The sequence below is a fragment of the Amphiprion ocellaris genome, chromosome 8 (assembly GCF_022539595.1).
Source record: "Amphiprion ocellaris isolate individual 3 ecotype Okinawa chromosome 8, ASM2253959v1, whole genome shotgun sequence".
NCBI lineage: Eukaryota > Metazoa > Chordata > Actinopteri > Pomacentridae > Amphiprion > Amphiprion ocellaris.
The window spans coordinates 29,602,402-29,624,119 of record NC_072773.1 but is presented as its reverse complement, the minus strand read 5'-3'; the positions used below and the strand labels follow the sequence as shown (position 1 = coordinate 29,624,119).

The following is a 21,718-nucleotide window of genomic DNA, read 5'->3' as shown; positions in this document are numbered from 1 at the left end:
ATACCATAGTTCTCCTTTGACGCCAAGAGAGCAGCCAGCTTCCAACCCCGACTGTTTGGCTACTTTGTCGATTGAGGTGACTGAATATTCACTGTTGCTCCTTATTTCTATACAAAGGGAATGTGATCAGTGTAATCATGTGTGCCCACATATCGTCCACTAAATTCCAGTCTCTACTTGTCTCCATTTTTATGCAAGAATACAAACAATAATGGAAAACAAACAACAAAATATAACGCACAATTTATACATTTCAATAGGTAATTTTTTAACAAAGCAACAGAACAAAACAAGGTATTGTCTAAGGCACTTTAAAAGAAGAGTTCAACACTGAATACTAGGAATGTGCTCATTCGCTATTTGCCAAAAGCTAGCTGAGTTGGATACCCCTCTTTAACTTTTCATTTAATGTGAAGCTACAGCCAGCAGTTTGTTAATTTAGTTTAGCACAAAGACTGGAAACAAGATCAGAGAACTAACCTGGCTCCATGCGAAGGTAACAGTTTGACTGTTTATCATGTAATATGTTGTTAGAATGATATCTAGAAAAAACTAAGTGTCAGAAAGATAAACTGTGGTTTCACATGTCATATAAACTCAGTGAGCCACAAAGTGCTGATTTAATGCTTCCATTTTAATGCAGTTTAAAAAAAAAAGACATAGTGTATTATTCAATGAGCTTTAGAGGTGCAAGTAGTTTTGTTATCTTTGAAAAGTCGAGCTGTTTCTGAATCTTTCCAGTCTTGCTAGTCTAACTGGATGTTTCATATTCAACGTACAAACATGCTGTCAATTATTTAAAAAAAGCAAATAAGCCAATTTTCCACATGTTCATGCTTTTTAGCCACTCTTGCTACATTATTTATATAACATAAATTTGCATTTAATGTTCGAAATGCAGCACTTGTATGCTAGCCTTGTCAATTAAAGTATATTTTCTTAGTTGAACTGAGACTTTGTTCAGCTTTTCATATAAAACCTGTATATACTGTTCATACATTCAGCGTAAAAAAAGCAAAATAAAAATGTGTTAACTTCAACAAAGCAAACTAGACAAAACAAAACTAAATAAAGGTGATTTTTAGATTACTTTTCTTTAAAATTAAGAAAAAGAACACATTGTTTAGATCAGCCATTTGTCATCAGACAGCAATAACATCACAAATTCACACAGATTTTTTAAAAAATTCTTTTTTTTTTTTTTTGCCCATTTTAGCTTTGCATAGCTCTTACAACTTTCATTTCTGGCTGCTCAGTTCTTAAGGCCGCAACAGATATTTACTCTTTTAGCCTCTGTACACAGATGTGACAGTGATGGTATTCATAAATCTGAATAATCACTGCAAATAACATTCCACTGCAGGTAATGCTGTCTATCCACATCATCTCATGTACTGTGGCTCGCAGGCCATCACAACTGGGTTTCAGCGCACATGCACACACACACACACACACACACACACACACACACACACACACACACACACACACACACACACACACACGCATACACACACGCATACACACACGCATACACACACGCGCACACACGCGCACACACGCGCACACACACACGCACACACGCACACACGCACACACGCACACACACACACACACACACACACACACTTAACCTACCTAAAACACAGTCACCCACTTATATACAGAGACAGATACATATCCAGATTAAATACATGCACCACAGGATTATTCACGAAACTAAAAGCTCTATTTTCTCTGAAGTATGTACAATACATAATTAACTGGTAACTGATCAGCTCTTTCAACAGTGTTGTTAATGAAGATGGTAAATTTTCCTGCCTTCGTTGAAAGGGTGTGGCCAAAGCAGTGTCTAAACATGATGGTGTTCATCTGCAAGCACAGGCACATCCACATAAACAGACAGAACAGAGAGGCACAGAGAGAAACAAAATACTTCAATCCTTTTCATATGTACTAAGCTTATTATGGACTTTACATTGCAATAAATCAGGGTTTCTGCAGGTTTCAACAAGGTAAATGTAAGACTTTTTAAAGACTATTATGAAGCATTCTAAGACCTTATTCACATCCACACTGGCAAACGTGTGAAAATCAATCTCACTGTTTACTGTAGTATCTAACAATCTAAGATTCCAAATGCAGAGAAGGTCATTTCTCTTGGACTATCGTACAAAATCTGGAGCACCTCCAATTGTAAAGTTCACACAGATCCAAATGCCATCTGAGGGGTGCTTATCAGAGTTGCAGGGGTTAACGTTGTTGCAGAGTGGTGATGAATACAGAACACTAATGGGTGATGGCAGGCATTTGCGGGTGGCACAAATTTATGTTTTTCTGGCTTCCCGTGTAACTCTACTGCCAAAATTCCTTATTCTCTTTCACAAGGTGCAGCAGGTTTAAAATTGGTATTTTCTATTGGCTTCAACCGAGTATCACATGCGCTGTTCTTAAGCCACATCTTGTCGAATTTGCACTTGCCCGTATTTTAGAGAAAGTAATACTGAAAGACACGATTTTAACTTATTACCTCTAGAAATAGCTATTTTGATGAGGAGATGCCACAATAGCCTCCACACCACAACGCAGCAGCATTAGCTGGGAATACTCTGATAATTTCTGACCGGTCTGCTCAGTTTCCATTATTTGGATATTGACTCTATGTTGGTTTTGTTTTAGGTTTTTCTTCCTGTTTGATCAGTACAACTTTACTCCCCAAAGCACATTCAATATCAAGACTTAAGTTAACGCAACTTCATAAAAATAACATAAGCTTCATAATTTAATCAATTCTTAAAAGTTGTCGAAGGCATCTTTAGGACATTTGAAGGCCTTATTGGATTTTTAGAGGTTTATCAGAGAACCACAAAGACCCTGATAAATGCAACGACAAGTGTTAACAAGGAAATCATACCTTTCAGGCTGTATGCTGCCGTTCCACTTGTCCATCACATTCACTCGATAACTTGTATTGACTGGTGAGCTGCTGTGGTGATGTCATTGATGAAGACTGATTTGTTGAGCCCCAGCTGTGGATCAAAAAGTTGAACAGAAATCAGTTAAGGGTGTTGCACAGATGCAAGAGCACACATTCGAAACATACCCTTGCACTGTGAGAAGTAATGTACTGTGTCAGCAACTAAGAGGAGCCTCTGGCAGATCACAGCAGTGTGAAAACTGTAGGCTAGTGCTTTAACCTTTATACCAATTTAATTGTCTGTCACATTTTTTCGGAATTTATGACATATACCGTAAAAGCTTTTCATATCTTGGTATGATAATGTAAAGATAGTTCCCTGTACTCATGAAGAAATCTCAAGAAAAGTGTTTCATAATTCTTCTATTTGCCATTTCTGACTTTTACTTTTTGGGCCCCTTTTTTATCTTTTGCTCATTTTCCTTGCATTGCTCTTCCCATAATAGACAGTGAGCACTGAAAACCAGTCTGCCAGAATTCCAGTGTAATTGTTTCTGTATTCACTGATGTCTTGGGTGTGGTAGAAGGGAAGGGAAAGTGTGTGAGTAATAACAAACACCCACTTATTGCAGCTGGGCCCTCCGCTGCTCGTGCAAGGCAGTGCAAGCATTAGTTTACTTGACACATGAATACAATAGGTCTCTGAGAGAAATAAACACACCATGAGCCACATTTTTTTTCCTAATTTACCTTTTTCACAACACCTTGTAGATTCTTCTCATTCCACAAGCTGTACAGCAGCAGCGAGGCTGCTTTACTGCCTTTGGGCAAAGAACTAAGACAGAAGAGAAAAGGTCTTTAGTTGAGGAAATACATTTGTGCTTGTAACTGCTATGAAAGATCAATCTCCCAAACAGAGGTGAATAAACAAAAAAACTCACTCATTCTCACTGAGGTCAGCCAGTGAATTGACCAGTTCTGGTGTAACGACCTTCTTGCTGATCTCACTGTCTGCCGAGATCAGTCTCTGCACTGTGCTGCAAGCTGCTGCGATGGTTTCATCCGAGTTTCCCATTTCCTTGGGCTTGCCACTGAGCAGGCTGGAGAGCTCAGGCAAAACATGCTTTGCTACAGAAACAGTAAATCAGTTTAGTTGAACTACATTTAAGTTCCTGCAAACCAGACAGACAAACTTCTGGTGACTGATCTCTTATCAGTATCATGCTGCTTCTTACCCATGGCGTTCTGCAAACCGCCAGTCCGAGACATGTTACCCAGCAGGGACATAGCAGTCTTCTGCAGGGTGTGGTTAGGTGATTTTAACAGGGGGGTAATGTAATACAGAGCCCTGAACTTATTAACTAAAATCTGGCTCACAGCAGTAGAACCCTGAAACACAATACAAAGGAAAGGTAACATATCAGCAACATGTCCCACTTCACCTAAGCAGTCCACATCCATGCCAAGTAAACAATGTAATACCAAATCCATGTTGGTAATCTTTAAACTGAGTAATTATTTGACATGTAAAAGCATGAATTTTCACTCTAAAAACCTGAACAACTGGAAACAAAATCGCACCCTTTCTGACAAATGAGAATCTTTGGCGTTCTTCCTTCTACCACCTCTGTCTTTGTTTTACCTCTTTCCTAAATCATTCTACGATAATCCTGATATCCCTTTAGAAGGCTACGCCTAATAACGATCCTTTTTGTACTCACCATTTCCCTGCTGGCAGTCAGGTTCTGCAGAGCGCCACAGGAAGCCTCTAATGTGGCATCTTTCTGGGAAGAGCTCAGGAGGCCCAGGTAGGCCTCCATGGCTTTAGGATGGCACAACCACTTCACACCTGAAGGGGCAACGTCTGGTGGCATTCCTCGAGCCACATCATAAGAAAACTGAGAAGAGAGGAGAATGAAAGCTCAGGTTATAGGCCAGTCATGATTTACTTGAAAAAAGGGTAACCAAAAACAGGGGTGAAAGTGTTGTGGTTGATGCCCACCTCCTTTTGAACCTTGCTGCTTTTGGGGCTGAAGCATCCAACTGTAGGGCTTTTCTTATTTTCAAGCTGGGCCGCTTTCTGAGGGCATAAGTCACTGAAACTTTCAGGGCATTCCTGCTCCAGTTGGTAGGTCAAGTTATGGAGGATGCATGCGCAGTTCTCCACAGACTAGAGGGGAAAAGTGAAGAAGTTCACAAATAGGACGTTAAGGGTCTTATTGTCATGTTTTTGTCCATTCTGAAAGTTAGTCATAACTCCATTGCTTTGCAGGTTTACTTTCTGATCAATATGAGGCAATTTTAGGTGTCACATTATCGCATGTTTGTCCGTATGTTGAAGAAAAATAGTGGAAAATTCAGAGATGTTTCTTGTATTGAGGTTTTGCAATAAAATAACTCACTGACTGCTACAAAGTCATCCAGACAGACCCCAATTCTGTTTAATTGGTCTAAATCTTGAGCTCATGGGAACTGAAAGAAATGTGTTTTGGCTTGTTTTTACATATAGCAAACCGTTGCAATGGAGAAAGTGAGCAAAAAAAAGAAATGTCTCAATTTTACAGAGCAGACATAAAATGAATAAAACACATCCTCCCTCTGTCCCTCTTTGATAGCATTACCCCATAAAACACCAGTTACACTCTACTGCTTCAGTAAATGAACTCTGTGTAAACTCCATACTAACACAGACCTATAATTAAAGACATCCACACCCAAGACTTCCACAAATGAGCAAGTATACAAATGACCACAAGCTAAATACACTATAGATTTGCTGCCCACAGCTGCTGTATCTACCTGCCTTTAAATGTGTGTCTATGACTGTGTTTGAACACGGCACTGTGCATACAGACATTCACAGTGTGAGTCTACATTTGCATTTGTACTGCTTGTGTGTGTAGACGAACTTAAGGATATATTTAGCATCAGGACTGAACACATTCTGTGAGAAACACGTGAGACATGTTCTACAGGAACTATGAGTTAACTGCGTAACCAGAAGGGAATCCAACCATAGCTGTTCTCACCTGCTCACTTATCTACAACTCAGTGTTTGAGGGACAGAAAAAACTGCATCAATGCTGTGGGTCGGAAAAACAACATAGAGACAAATAATTTCTGACTAGGAGACCTCTGACACGACTATTACAATAGTGATGTTTTAACTTGAAGTTTCTGTTGGCACTGTTGTTACTGAGTCAGTCAATTAACACCACCCCTCTTGCTTTTGTCCAACCAACAGCTAAAAAGCTAAAAAAACAAACTAACAAAAAAAAAAAAAACCCAGACAGGTAGAAAACAGTAAAATCTGTGGCCTATTAAGGGAGGCACTAGACAAACAGTTAGTCTACTAATTACCTCTGATGCATAATAAAGTTCAGAGGCCGAAAGGTTTAAAGGTTCCATTTGGTGAAAATCCACTTTTATTGTGGTCGTCATAAACTTGGAGGTGTGAAGCTTAAGATCTGAAGATGTTTATACTAGATTTACAAGCCAGTAAGAATTTTACTGAGCTTCTGCGTTCCAAGTGAGTAAGCAAGAGCCATCTAGCTCAAACTTTCCTGCCCCGTCACTGTTTGCTGCCTACCAGGTGAACCATTCCAAATGCTACCTAACAGTCTGTCAGGTTTGCTTACTTTCTACAGCTGCTTATACGAACTCTAAAATGTCTCAGCCACCAGCAAATCACACCAAATGTTCTGCTGCTGGCTACAAGAGTGAACACAAGAGTGTCAATGCACTCCCAGCATCCAAGGAACTGAACATCCAGTGGATTATTTTTATTCTTAATGGCAATGTCACCACAACAGAAGGAAAATCCTTATTGTTAGCATGTTGTGCAGCTAATGAGGCTAAAGTTGCCATTAGTGTTGATTGATCGATTTTGGAAACTGCAAAGCTGAGGGACAATCAGAGAGGGTGGAAACCTTAAGGTTGATTTGACTTGAAAAGACAAGCACTGGGTGTTGGTTACTGTGTTTTCACGTTGCTTGTTGTGTCTCAGTGCAACCTAAGCTCAGCCAGCGTTTCTATCTGTGTGCTTCTCTTCTGATTTGTGTGCTCACATGTACTGCATTTTAATGCAACTGAATTCCCAGTGAAACCGTCATGGTGAAGTGAACCAAGACACATTCTGAGGACATGTGAGACTTTCATTAATTTTTGAAAAGACAATGTGGGACATTCAAGGTCTCCATTTACTAACTAACTAAAAGCGATGGATGGAAAAAGGTACTGCAGGTGATAATGAGAGAAGTAACTGTGCATTCAGAATGTTACCTTGTCATCAGGGTTTTCCTCTGCTACACAGGACTGGATGTAACTCATCAGGGAGTCGATGAGACCAGGGCACTGTCTCATTGCCTTCCTCTCACTCGTCAGGCCACAGCTCAGGTTTCTACGCACATCATTAAATCATCATTAATAATTGTTTTAGGCTCCTCTCTGGTATTTGATTAAGTACTAAACAGTTCCGTCTATCAAAACCACAAATGAGATGCTATAACCTCTCCCTGCCTCAAAATGGCTTTGATGCAACGCCATACTATTGCTTCCTCCAGAGGGTGTGGATCTGTGAGCACACCAGCTTACCTACAACTCTGGATAAAAATTGTAAAACTACTCCAACACTAACACTCCAAGCTGTAATATTGGAGTGATTTAGTCATATGTGCTTAAATAAAAAACTGATTTTGAAGAAGAATAAGGATACAGATAGCCCCAGATTAGATTTGTTACATATGAAACCCTGGAAGCCTAAATACTTGCTTTAAAAGCTGTTATTATACACTGCAGTTTCAAGGCAGAAGTATATTAAAAAATGGACATGCAAGCAAAAGAAACCATGATTTTCATCAGTTGGGGGTCTTCAATACACATTAATATGAGACAATTAAAAAAACAGCCTTTCTGTCTGATTGTAATCCTTCCATTGTGGTTAAAACCAAGCCTGCCTCAGCGCCGCCATTTTGCCCATTTTTGAAATTTGCCACGAGCTAGGTGGAGTTACGCACTGCCAAGATGAAGACTGTTGGAGCCACCACACCTTTGAATACCTCACCTCAGGCATCCGGTGGCACAGTAGAAGACACTGGGATCTATGTGTTTGTTGGCACTGTCTTCTGACCAGCAAGTGAATGGCTTCACCACATTCTCTGTCAGTGCAGGCAGCGCTGTAGCAATAAGTTCTTCCTTCAGCTCATCGGTGGAGGACAGGTTCCACAGCAGGCCTACATATGACATGCAATGGAGTTTACAAGCACTGAAAAATCTGACTGCATTTGTGACTGCAATACAAGTAATTGCCTTCCTTCACTTTACACTGTTCTCACATGCTTTGTGTGATTTTAGCCTTATAGGGACTATTATTTTTTATAATTCATGATTTTATTTTCCACTTCTCCAGTGAGTAAATGCATGAATTGTATGCATAATACAATACACAAATACACCAACTGTCTGATTTAAAATACAGTTGGGGATTATAAGAAACCCTAATGAACTTGACAATGTCAACTCTTATCATTTTCTTTTGCTTTTTACTGAATTTATTAAATTTCATTGCATTCCATGTATGTGACAAACTGCTACGTATTGCCGCTGGTGACCTGGTCTTAATGTTTTTCTACAAAAAATAAAAAGGAAGTAAAATAAAACATGCTGATCCATTTCAAATAGGTTTAGGTTTTGGGTATATGCTTGATGTGTTAAACCTGGATTAAATGCAACTAGGCTACCCTTCCACAAAACATTTTGAGGTGCTGTGTTAATAACTGCTCCTACCACTAATTTGCTTCTGTGTCTCAGTAGAATCCGTCTCCTTTAGCAGCTGCAAGGTCTTAGCTATGCCACCACAGTGCTGAACCTCCAGCTTGTTATTCTGGTCCCTGAAGACCAGGTTCCTCAGAGCCCCAGCAGCAGCCTGGCTCACCCCTGGGTTGGGGCTTCGCAGCAGGGTCACCAGAGGAGGAATACCCCCTAACTGGAAAACCTGACACACAGAATTGCAGCGGGTAGAGGTGTAAAAAATTGAAGGCGTGACAATAGACTGACAAAACTGTAAGTGACAAGCAGAAGTAGCGGCCAAGCATGATGACAAATTGCTTCTCCTCCCATTTCCTCAAGGCAGAACAGACAAAGATCTTTGCAGGCCGCTCCTCCACTTAAATCACCACTGTACAAGATAATCCTCACACAAATATGATGTAAAACTAACCAACACTACTGAGTGTGCGTGCATGTTTGCAAGCTGTGTCTGCACAAGTTAATAAGAAACATGTCCAGTATATCTCTGTGCAAGGGCTCTGACCTCCGGTTTGGTGCGCTCCTCATTGTAGGTAGTGTGTTGGATGAAGGTGGCTCCACACTGCTGGTAATTCTCCTCCGGGTGAGACAGGAACTCTACAGCCTCCTTTACGGTCATGTCTGACATGTTCACCCTGTTTGCAGTGTTCACCCTGCAGAAACAGGCACAAGAATGAAAGAGAGGGGAGGAGATTAGAAAAATCAGGCTGTTTTGAGTTCAGGATTTCATTGAAAGTAGTCGCGTTAAATGGATTTAAATGACAATGAGCCAGAATTGAAAGCCAGGGAGGAAGGTGAACTCACGCTGATTTCTGCTCAATGTTGGAGGTTTTGATCATACTGACTCTGCCTTCGTTGTGAGAGTTGGTCGAGGGTGGCCGCTGGATGCGTGTCTGGCTGGTGGTCATCTTATTGCCATTGCTCATTGAAGAAATGCTTTGTCTATTTATACGGGTCACGAGGGTGGTCTGGCTCTGGGCTGTCTGTCCTTTGGCTCGCTAAAAAAATAGCAGTTTACAATGCTGTTTGGATGCTGTGGAATACAGTTTTAGGCATACATGTGTGCATTACATCATGTACAGAAGTGTAAAACACAAACTGATCACCATGACAGTGGCAGGGGCCGGTGCAGGTGCAGGAGTAAAAGGTGGAGCCAAGGCAGGGTCACTGCGACTCGGCTTCAGTCCATTGGGACTCTGGGGCCAGTTGGAAGAGCTGATTTGCTGTTCCCATGTGCCCGAGGTGCTGAAATATCTTCCTCCCATGGTTTTAGTGGACAGAGTACGACTCTTTTGAACATTCATCTATGAAGAAAGAATGTTTGGCTCAACAGGTTTGCTTACAGGAAACATTTTCATTTATGATTCTCCAGAGAGTTATACCTTTAGAAATTACAGACAGCATTTTAATTGGATTAGACTGTAAAACACACAAGTGACACATTGTAAAAAATCAACATCAACAAGTTGTGGCTTAGTTGACTTCTCAGGAAACATATTACCTGCTAAATCACTGCATAACTTTAAGGCCTCTCTGTAGGAACAATCCAAGCCATGAAAAAGAAGAAAGTAGGTAACCCACTTTCCACAAGAATAGTTTTCAAAGGCACCCCCTGTAACCCAACACAGAGGAACTTGACCTGACACAAAGGCTGCATACCTTTTCTCTTCCTTCCTTCCTTTTCCATGTTATATTGAGGCAGCGGGTTACACCACACAATCACACAAACCATGGTAACACAGTATTCATCATTGGAGACTAACCCTAAGCTGTTGGCATTATAAGACTGTTGGTGCAGTTGAGCAGTTTCTCACAGGGCAGCTTTGTGTGTCAGACAGAGCTCCTGTTTAACCTGTCTTCACATTCTGTTTCACAGTTTACACTAAGGTTGGCAACAGACATGTTGACATTTTGATTAGGAGAATTTATCATGAAGATTTATTAGCTAATGGGGAGGCAGGTGGCATAGACACAAGCAAACACATAAGCAAACACACACAGTCCTCAGTCTGTGTACGAACACTTTCCTGTTTCAAACCCGATATAGTTACAATCCGTATGTCAGTCACGCTACTTATCAGTAAAAAAAATAACGGAGGAGCGATCCGTCAACAGCACATTTGATAAGAAGTGACATTGCGTTTAGTATCACAGGCCTGTGTGCTCCCTTCAATTGAGTGTAGTCTGACTGAGCCACCAGACTTTTCTTTATATCACAAGCTGGACAAGACAGAGCAATCCAAATTCAGCCAAGCAAATACCGGCCACACAGACAAACAGCAAAATGTTTATATTTGGGGAACACAATAGTTAGAAAGAAAGTTTCAGTCATGATCACATCTGAAATTTAAACAGGAGACATTCATGAGAACACAGCATAATAGTGTAATGCATAAAGCAGCACTGTCATCAATGAAGTATACATGATTAACAATTATTGATGAGGCAGTAAAAATGAGCCACATGAACAATGCATTTGGTTTATGTTTCTCACATTTGGTTTACATTTCGAGTGTTGTGGCTCTGCTGTTCCGTTGGTCAGAAAATATGTCATATTAAGTAGAAAAGAAGGACTTTAAAAAGAAAATTTATTTTGCATAAGCAAGCAGAGAGAGATGCCAAACTTGTCATGCTATATGGCAATTAAAATTGCATTCACAATCCATAAATCCATCACATTATAAATAAAACTGAATTAAACTGAATAAAGTCACACCAAACAGAAGCTTAAGTGGCTTCTGACATACCAGAAAATTATAGGACATTTTGTGTTATTCCGAGAAATAATTTCCCATTGCAAAATCATAGATTTTTAAACACAACAAACTGAAAAATCAAGAATTTCAGACACACCTAAAATGCAATTAGGGATGATTCTGGTTTCTTATCATATCTGTCTTTGAGTACTTTACATAGTAAACAATTTCCATAGATAAGTTTGAAAACCACAGTCTGACAGAGATGTATTTTAGGATGTGATGATAATGAGCTTTCATCAGTGAGAGCACATCGTCACAATCCCTAGACATGCCTCAACTCACTGTCAGTAGGTCAGGTCAGGTCATGTTAGTGCAAATATACATTCACACCCACTAACATGTAAACACTCATAAAACCACAGTGATGAAGTCAACATTGCTCCTTCTAGGGAGTTTGGAATAGTCAGTTACACCCTGACCCTTACTGACCTTCAGAAACACTATTATACGGTGCTGCGCAGGCCCACATACAGGTCCATAACATGCATAACACACACCTAAAGCCACAGTCAAAAAAAACCCACCAGAATTTGAAAATATGCAGTCCTCTTCCCTCAGGTGTCCCCCTTCTCTTCTAAGCACCTCCCATCACATAAGCACAGGTTTCAAGCTAAAGACCAACAATCATGCGTGGCTTCACCTGGAATTTGAAACCTAGTCTTGTAAGTGAAAGTCTTCCACCTATCTCCTTACACCACCAAATCTTAGAAACACTAAAAAGCCTCAAAACTGAGCAAGGAGGAGCTGCAGAGGTCTAGTTTCCTCTCAGACCACTTGAAGTGCAATAGGCTAAAAGGTTGGAATACAATCTTTGGCAAGTAATGCCAATATAATACCGCCTACCTCTGCTTTAAATGTTATTAAAACCAACAGAAGATGCAGTGCTGTGGGAGGACACCAGATCAACCAATTTGACCACAGACATGAATAGTGAATTTTCTAACCACTAGAGCCATGTGCCCTGCTGTGTGTTCAACCAGCAAAAAAACATTTCCTAAAACAATGTCATAAATCAGCGGTGACTGTGCAGAACCTCCTATCTGACTTATAAACTTAGACCCAAGGCCAAATTTTCTCAACGAAAATTAACTATCAGCTTTGGAATTTTCGCATGTGGGAGCGATTATGCAACTTCAAAATTAGGGAGTGCAAGACCATGTCATTTACACACACTCAACTGCACATGTCTGCAACTTTACATTTCAGGCTCCAGTGTTTTAGATTTCCTTTAGAGGTTTGTTTGACATGTTTCAAAGTATTTGCTAAGCAGTAAAACATACTTCTCTTATAACTGTGCATTCAATGTGAAGCAGGAACCTGCAGGTGTTTATGTTAACTGGAAACTGGAGGAATTAACAAGCCTGTTTCAGTCAGAAAGTAACATATCTAGCCACTCACTGGTACATGAAATAATTATATATATTATATATTTTTATTATATATTCATTGATATTCATGATGTATTGACTGTGGTGGATTATTGTGAGGAAACTGCAGTGACACAAGTGGTGCATCTAAAGTAAATATTTTGACTGCAGTAAAACTACAGATTTATTAGAAATCCTATTTATTGGAGAATCATTACCGATTTATTGTAGCTTGTTGACATAGTGGAGGTGGTGCGGCTGGTGGTGCCATTCATTTTGGATGGCAAAAACTTGAATGTTCCAAACTCGGTGTATGTTGTCAAACTTTGTGGACTCGGGCCTGTTGAAAGAAGAGAAGACAATTGAGAAAAAAAAAATTCAACAAACAACAGAGAGAGTTACAGAAAGTTATATCGAACAAATGCAAAGATTACATGTTCACCCGCAGGATGTTGCCAAGAGCTGTGTGACAAATAACAACAGAAATACACCTGACACAGCTCCACTGACCGTTACACAATGGCATGACAGCACAGGAGTACTGTTGGCTTGTTTAGAGTCATTGTGTTGTCTACAGGCTTCCATCCCACTGAAGATTTGTTTCACTTGATATTCATTGTTATCAGTGGGAGTTTATCATTCACATAAAATTAATGTTCACGAGAGTACAATTAATTATATTTTCCCAAGACTTGCATAACTGTAGAATGCACCCTTTCAACTATTTTAAACATTAATTTATTTCACTCTATACCTACTTTGTTTAGAAGTTCATAACTTTACATGTACATGACAGGTATTAAAGTGAACATTCATGTCGGCCAAACATTTCAGTAGACAGAAACTCCGACATGATGTCACATCAGTCACAGTCGGCTCTGCATTGCACTTTGTGCGTAAACTTACAGAAAACCAGCCTCCACATGTAGTATGTTTTAGCAGTTTGTCACTGCCATGCTGCACCAAATGTACTCAAAACAACGGTATAATCATAAAATACTGATATATGTGAATTTAGTGCATGAAAGAAAGAGGTCTCTAAATGTGACTAAAGGATCATTTAACCAAATAAAAAGGCCTTGAAGACTCTCTGAAATCACAATAAACACATCTTCCTTCTCACATGATACTCTTAGTACTATCTAGCCAAGCAGCTTGTTTCAATTTTGTGTGCTGAGGTTTTTCGAAATCTCCCTCTGAAATTTCAGCAATGGAGGTTAAAAGTCAACAGCAACATGTTTTTCCACAGATAAAGCACCAGTAACTCAGGACAATTCACAAACCTAGCTGCAGGCAGTTTCGACAGAAATGAGAAAGAGAAAGTAGTTTCACAGTAGCCAAATCAAGCCACTTTCTTTCTATGTGCTGAATATTGAAAAGTTTTAAAAGCATTTTGACTGATAAGAACGAACACCACTTTGGAGAAGACAGCCGTTGTTACAGAGCTATTTGAAGGACACATGCAATCCATTTTTCTTTTGGCACAAACATGCTCTTCCCCTCACTTGAACTCTCTGAGCACCAAAAACAAAAATCCAATCACTTCCAGCAATCGTAAAAGCCAATCTCTCAAAACCTCAGCACATAAACTAGAACTATTTTCATGGAACTGAAGCGCTCAAGATAAGCTGCTGACTGACCCCATTTAACCCAACAGGACAGAACTGGTCCTGCTCATTTACTGGAAAATCCACATTGGCAAATGTCCAGCATTATCATCTGTGTCGCGACAGCAGTTTCCTTTGGACAAACTAATTAGTATTATGTTTGGCTTATTGTGTTTTTGCAGTAATATGAAAGCAAAGAGCAGCCAATAACCTCAGGGATGTGAGCCTCACGAACCCGGAGGTTGTTTTTCTTATCATGTAGCATTTGTTGACTGACAGCAAAGTATAACCTGGCCAAGTCTTCAGCTCAGTTTTAGAAATTTTGTTTTCTTTTCAACTAATCACAATAGAACAAAAGACAGAATGAAAAATAAAACCTAAAGTAAGGAGAAAATTTTGGAACAGATTTAAGGATCGAGATGATGATGAATTTGGCTGATTTCTTTTTATCTGCACAGACAGTTGTTCAAGTTTGAAGAAAATGTTGCAGTAGAAGACTGGATACAAAGTTGGATATAAATGTAAGAAGGAACAACTGAATGTGGGAAAATACTACAAAAGCAGCTCTTCTATTTTGTTTCATGCGTTTCATTTTGCCTACATTTCTCTATCTGTACTATCCTCTCAATCATTTAATGAAGGTCAGAGGAGCCTTTATCATCTGCGCCACATATTTCAGCACTTTTGTTACCATTTCATGAAACAGATAGTGTACAGATGACTAACAAACACTCCTGATGCTGTAATTCCCTTAATCATCCCATCTGGACTCAACAGGAGGTCCTGTAGACATTTCACAAGTTAAAAAGTTTTTGTTTCTCAATCTTGGTGGATTCTTATAACGCCTCTTGCAGCAATGCCAAACACTAGAGATGTTTTGAAAGACTAAAATGCAACTGTGAATACCTGTGTGTGGTTTTTAGTAAGCCTCTGTGGTACATTCCTAACTCTGGGAGAAACAGCTCATAAAAAGTAGGCCAGGAGATTGACAGTGCAGTTTCTCATAAGTGACACAGACAAAATCCAAGGACGCTATAGCACACTAGAGGCATGGCTTACAAACCTGAGGAAAAAAAGTTTCCACATGTTTAATAGCTATTGCAATTATTTTGACATTTAAGTTATGATTTTAGTGAGAATTTTTTCATTTCTTCTCCACTGAAAAAAATAGGAGTATTGATGGAGTTTTGGGCAAACAAATACATTCCCTTATAGCTGGAGAGTATTTAACAATTGTTGCACCACAATGCTTCATTCATAATTGTATTTTGTGACACATTCTACCTTAATAAAAATAATAATAATACAAACCGCTTCTGCAATTTGGATACATTGCAAATTCAATTATATTTGAATTCCCTGTTAAGCCCCAATACCTACTATACTACTGTGCACCTTAAAGGCGGAAAAAACAAAAACTATCCATTTCCCCACCTGTCACTCAGCGTTTTCCGCTCAACCGACATAAAACTATGTTAGACTTGAAACGACATAAATGTCTATCTCCACATTTGTCGTTTAAACGAGGTATGGGAGCGGAGCGGTGTGGTTTCCCTCGGGTGCTTTGCCAAAAAAAAAAAAAAAAAAAAAGCACGAGCAGGAAAACAGGCCGCTCGGAGGATGCAACCGTCACTTCTGGGAAAGTTGTATGACGCATTTTTTCTCTCAGGAAACTCGAGAAATTATCTGCAATATCACGTAATGAGCGTGGAAATTGATACTTGAAGTTGTGTGGCGGACAACAGAGCAGGAAACGACACATAAAATGGTAGTTTTAGGCGGTAATAGAGAGAGTTTCCATACTTGTCGGAGACGGAGACAGGGTGCCGTTCTTCCCCTGCCTCGACTTGCTCCTCTTTATCGTGGTGACCTGATCCAGCACGCGCTGCTGTCCCGTGCGCAGCTTGTTGTCGGAGGGCAGCGCGAGCGACGTGTCCTCCGCGACCCCGCTGGTCATGGCCGATCGCAGCGGCTCCGGAGCCATCATCTTCAGCCAGTCGGTGCCCTCGTCCCGCGAAATGTCGTGGGTTTCTTTTTTTAAAGTCGGAGCCTCCAGAAAGCGCAGCAACGAACGCGGCGGTTCTATCAAGTATGCAGATGGCTGAATGTTCCCAGATCAGCCGCAGCGGCGGACTCCACCCTCGGGACCGCGCCCCGTCAACTACACAGGAGAGTTCACAAGCAGGTGTGAAGACAAAAAAAAAAAAAAAAAAGGAGGAGCCGAGGAAGGCTGAGTCAGTGGACAATAGGAGATCTGTGAAGCTGTGGTGCAAAAGAGGATGGGCTCAAATTGGTTGTTTTTTTTTTTTTGTTTGTTTGTTTTTTTTTTCTAAGTAAACCTTACTTGGCCTCCTTGCAATCCTGATTAGTGTCTCATCCCTCATCCGGGAAGGCGAGTGGTTGTTTTTGTTCCACAGAAGGCCAACACCTAGTGAGTTGTGCAAACTCACAAAAAAACAGAAAGTAAAATAAACCAATAAACCCCGCCGTGTTAAGATCCTGCATTAGTATTGCCTACATAAGTTTTTATAATGTTGCCTAAATCTCAATGTATCAACCCTCTATCAGTGTCATCCCTCTCTGGCTGAAATAGTCGATTTTCCAGATATTATACATACAAAATATGACGGTGAGATTGCAAAATTTGAACTTTTATTGTGTCCTGCTAAAATTGCTGTCCCTCTCTAGTTGCAAATCTTGCATTAATACCAAATTTCCAGTCAAAATCAAACAAAAAATATGAAGTTGAAATAGAGACAGTGCCTTTAAACATTTCTTTCTTGACAAATGTCTGTCCAATTGACAATACAGATGTCATTAATACCATTACAGATTGCTTCCTGCTGTCCCACTAAGTCTTGAAAGAGACAAATGAGCCAGAATTAGAAACTGGTTGATGGACCCTGAAAATGAAGCTGCAGAATGAAACAAAGTCAACATTTAATTGTTTATACAAGTCAAAATGTTTCCAGTAAAAGCCTGTTAGGTCATTACTCAAACATCTGGCCAATTACACAACAGATATTGTTGACATTTTGTTGAAATTCTGAATGAAATTTGCATAAACAGCATATGTGGCATTCAAAATCAGCCACTAACTTTTTGCCATGACTTGTTTCAGCATGACTAGTGGTCTGTATGCTTGGTTTGTATCAGGAAGCAGCAACATTAAGTTACTTTTTTCCTCTATTTTTTTTAGCAACACCCCAAGCTAAAATGATCATCATGCCTTACTGTTTCATGAGAAACTGTAAATTTAAAGGAGTAGCTGAGTGCAATGGACAATACATAGTCTTTGCAGCTGTGGTGCAATAGAAAATGGGCTCAAATTAGTTTATTTTTTTCCTTTTTGTAACTCTCAGCAAGAGCACTGATTAGTGTTGTCTCATCTGGGGAAGGGCTTTGTGTTTGTTCCACTGTTTCACTTTATTTATTATTATTATTTTTTGCCTACATAAGTTTTTTTTAATGTTCCCTAAACCTCAGTGTATCAACCCTCTATAAAAGTTATCCGTTTCTGGCTGAAATGGTCGATTTTCCAGATGCTTTACATACAAAATACGACGATGAGCTTGCAAATTATGAACTTTTATTGTGCCCTGTCAAAATTGTTGTACTTGTCCAGTTGCAAATCTTGCATTAATACCAAAGTTACCCATCAAAATCAATTAAAAATGCTGAATTTGAAATAGGGGACAGCACCTTGTGGTGATGCAGATGTCACTATTTTCATCAGATTGCGTCCTGTGGTCTCATTAAGTCTGGTCAGAGTGGCAGGTGAGCCAAAAAAAATCAATGGACTAAAAGCAAAACTGTAAAATGGAACAAACTCAGCATTAAAATCAAAATGTTTCTAGTAAAAGCCTCTTAGCGGTTACATCCAGCCAATTCTACAACAGTTTGCATACGTGTCCCTCCCTTGGCATTTTGTTTAAATTCTTATTGTACAAAGTCTTACTAAAATTGCACTTGCACAAAACTGTAGATGAGGAATTCAGAATCAACCAATAATTTTTTTCCATGACTTGTTTCAGCATGACTAGTAGGCTGTATGTTAATTAGTATCAGGAAGCAACATTTTATAGCTTTTTTTTTTCCTGTATCAAGTTCTTGCAGCACCACCAACTAAAACTGTTTCATGAGGAACTATAAATTTAAATGAGGCTTATCCATGCAGTAGTTCTGCTGAGCTGAGGCAACAAGCATAATAATTCTATGTGCAACAAGAATCTTTCATTTTTTTTCCATTTGAACCTGTAATTGCTGACTTTTATTGCTAACACTGAAACACCAAACTTATTGAAATGCTCATAGTTTGTGATACTGAATCGATTGTGTATCTCTGATCTTCATTCTGTCTATCTGATGAGCATAAAGGAAAAAGTTGGAGAAATTTTAAATGGATTACAATATGTTGTCCCAAAAGCTGCAATCTGACATGATGAGAATGAATAGAATAGACACTTTTATTGTCACACAGAACATACACTAGCTAGTGCACATTTGAATGAAATTTCATTGCAAAAACTCGCTATCGGACTGGTAAGAAACAAAAAAAATTTGATTCAAATGTTGGTCAGTGATAACTATGAGCTAAATAGAAGTAAGGGGGCATATTTAGATTTTTCCCAATGGTTTAAATTTTATTGATTTTTTTGCTAGGTGGTATAAACAAAGATGCAGATGGGGAAAAAAATCCAAAAAAGAGCAGTACATCTGCTTCTTCTTTTAAATCACTTCTTAAAACCCACTTTTCTAGACTTGCTTTTATGTGAGGTTTACTTTTAGTTTTACTTAATTTTTGTGTTTTATTCTGCATTATGTCCTGTTTATTTTTGATGTTCTCTCTTGTTTTATTTTACTTTTAGCTGCCTGGTGTGATGTTGTCGCTCTAATTCTTTCTTTTAATTTTAACCCTTAATCTTGTTCTTTAATTTTCAAACTGCTGATTTCCCTTGTTTGAGTTGCGTGCTAATCTAACAAGTTATTAATTTATTGTCATTTTTACAATTTATTTTTAATTGATTGCTCTGACTTGTCTCCTATAGCTTGTTTGTCTGTGTTTGCCCGTTTTATCTGTCAAAGCTCTTTGTGAACACCGTTTTAAAGGGTGCACTATAAATATAGTTATTATTATTATTATTATCTGCATGTTCGTATGTCCACGTTTGGACTGGATTAGCATTAAGTACCTTTTTACCGTCTGATTTGCAATTCATAGGCAAATCATCAAGGACAGACATGAGGCAGGATGAGCAAGCGTGAATCAACGTTAGAGGGAGAGCAAAGAAAAAGGGAGGAAACAGCAGGAGAACGAAGGGGCTGGATGAGATGAAGCGAAGACTGGCATGGCAGAGAGGGTAAAGGCGATAATGTGAGCACACCTGATCTCTGCATAACCGGATTGTTTTGGCTGCGTTTCTGCAGGTGACATTTTCCCACCACACCCTTCCTTGCCTCCACACTGCTCGAGCAATAAATACCATGTTTGTAACGTAGCCTACCTGTGATACTACATATGCACATGCACACTGTGCCTGCACACGAATCCCATCCCCTCTTGGTATAGCTACCCCTTTTTTTCTCTGAGACAGACGGCGAACCCTCAGTTTAACATTTATTTGATCTACTGATAGTGCAAATACAATCAGACAGGTGAGATTATAAGCTTACAGCAAGGAAGTGCTGTTTGATCAGACTGATAAGCAGTAAACCTGAATGGGGAAAATACACATATCAAATACTGTGCCAAAAAAACAGAGTTATCAAATTATTTAGTGCCTGCCAAATGAAACTGTCCTTTATCAGATCTTGTCTATAACTCTTACTGATCTGAGCTGAGATGTAGCCATGAGCAACCCATGAACTATGTTATTTTAGCTAACAATGATAGCTTTTACTACCGCACCCAGCCTGAGGGATTTGTGTGTGTCACTTTTTAGCTCTTGGCAGTTTTGGCAGCATTGGGCTGTTAAGTCTAGCCTTCACAGATAATAGCCTGACTAATGTCTGCCAAGAATGCAGCCAAAAGAGTGTGTGTCAGGAATACTGGAATTCAACAATCGTCCAGGTTGTTCGTAACCTTAAAAAATGGTTACAGCACGTAAATAAATAAGCCTGTAAATGCTTTACGTCCATAAAGCTTTGCTGCAGTTCTAGGAGCTGTGAACACCAACATACTACACTAACCAGTTGTCTTATTCATGTTTGTGTGATTAATGTCAGCAACTGTTTCCTGTTATGCTAAAAACAGGTCAACAATCAGGAAAAATGTAAAATCCAGAAAGCCCTGCCACCAACTCTTTGTAGCTTGGATGTAAACTCGATGGGCTGCTGCACAGAATGTGTGTAAAGTCAAACCACAATAACAGTACTCTTATCACCTAGCTGTCACTGTCTATACTTTGGAAGCTTGCAATCCCATAGACAGTATGCCATTTATCACATATGCTTTTCAGTTGAATTAACAGCCTGACACATCCTCGGGGACTGAAAAGTAAGTTGATGTCAAACGTGGGGTGCAGAAATATGTCTGCTTTAGTCTATGAAACTTATTCAATACAAGGTGATTAAAGTCAGTTGAAGCTGCACAGAATGTAAAGAAACATCACTCAATCGGCAAAACCCAGAGCTGACAGTAAAATAGAAACTTCTCTGCACTTATGACCCTCAGAGGCATCTTGTCTTTTCAGCATTTAGGAATCTTAACATTATGTTTTGAGATAAGGAAACAACACTGTCTGTGTAAACACATGGATGTTATGTAACACCCAATATGTAACTGTGAAGGCACATAATGTCTGAAGGATTCACAAGTTCAGAGGAAATCTGGTCGGGTGAGACCATAATGTATGTAGAGAAGACTCAGTATGCAGACGTTTTATTATGTAGATGTTTGAAACAAAACACAACCTGGTGTGACAGCTTTGTTGTGACTTGTACTTTAGTAAGCTCCTATATTTTTAGATTTTGTTATTTAAAAATAGGTGATGATTCTACTTTTTGTTAGATATTGAGGTCATGGTTGGTGCTGGTGATGTACTGGATTGCACTGCATGTAAAAATGCTCCCAATATTTTGTCCATCCTATTGACACTGACATGAAGTAGTCACAATATTAGGAGTATTTTTAAATGTAACGCAGTCAGATACACCATGACCGTCTCCAAATATGAACTCAATAATAAATGCAAAATAACTCCTCTAACAATAACTGGTAAGGTAAAAGCTTTGTGAAAATATCATTTTTGGGAGAGTTGTATT

The 21,718-nt window shown here is 39.4% G+C and overlaps 1 protein-coding gene across 1 annotated transcript; it reads right to left on the bottom strand.

Annotated features, from left to right (window-relative positions):
• Positions 1–613: 613 nt before the first annotated feature.
• LOC111573868 (plakophilin-1) lies at positions 614–16,615 on the bottom strand. Its single transcript, XM_023278219.3, has 15 exons — positions 16,259–16,615; positions 13,067–13,188; positions 9,829–10,026; positions 9,527–9,720; positions 9,228–9,375; positions 8,702–8,909; positions 7,980–8,148; positions 7,199–7,316; positions 4,920–5,087; positions 4,639–4,815; positions 4,153–4,306; positions 3,859–4,045; positions 3,668–3,752; positions 2,915–3,029; positions 614–1,872 (listed from the first exon to the last, which is right to left on the bottom strand). Exons 1-14 carry the CDS (start codon positions 16,440–16,442, stop codon positions 2,955–2,957), a joined length of 2,187 nt encoding a protein of 728 aa, XP_023133987.2. The 5' UTR covers positions 16,443–16,615; the 3' UTR covers positions 614–1,872; positions 2,915–2,954.
• Positions 16,616–21,718: the final 5,103 nt, after the last annotated feature.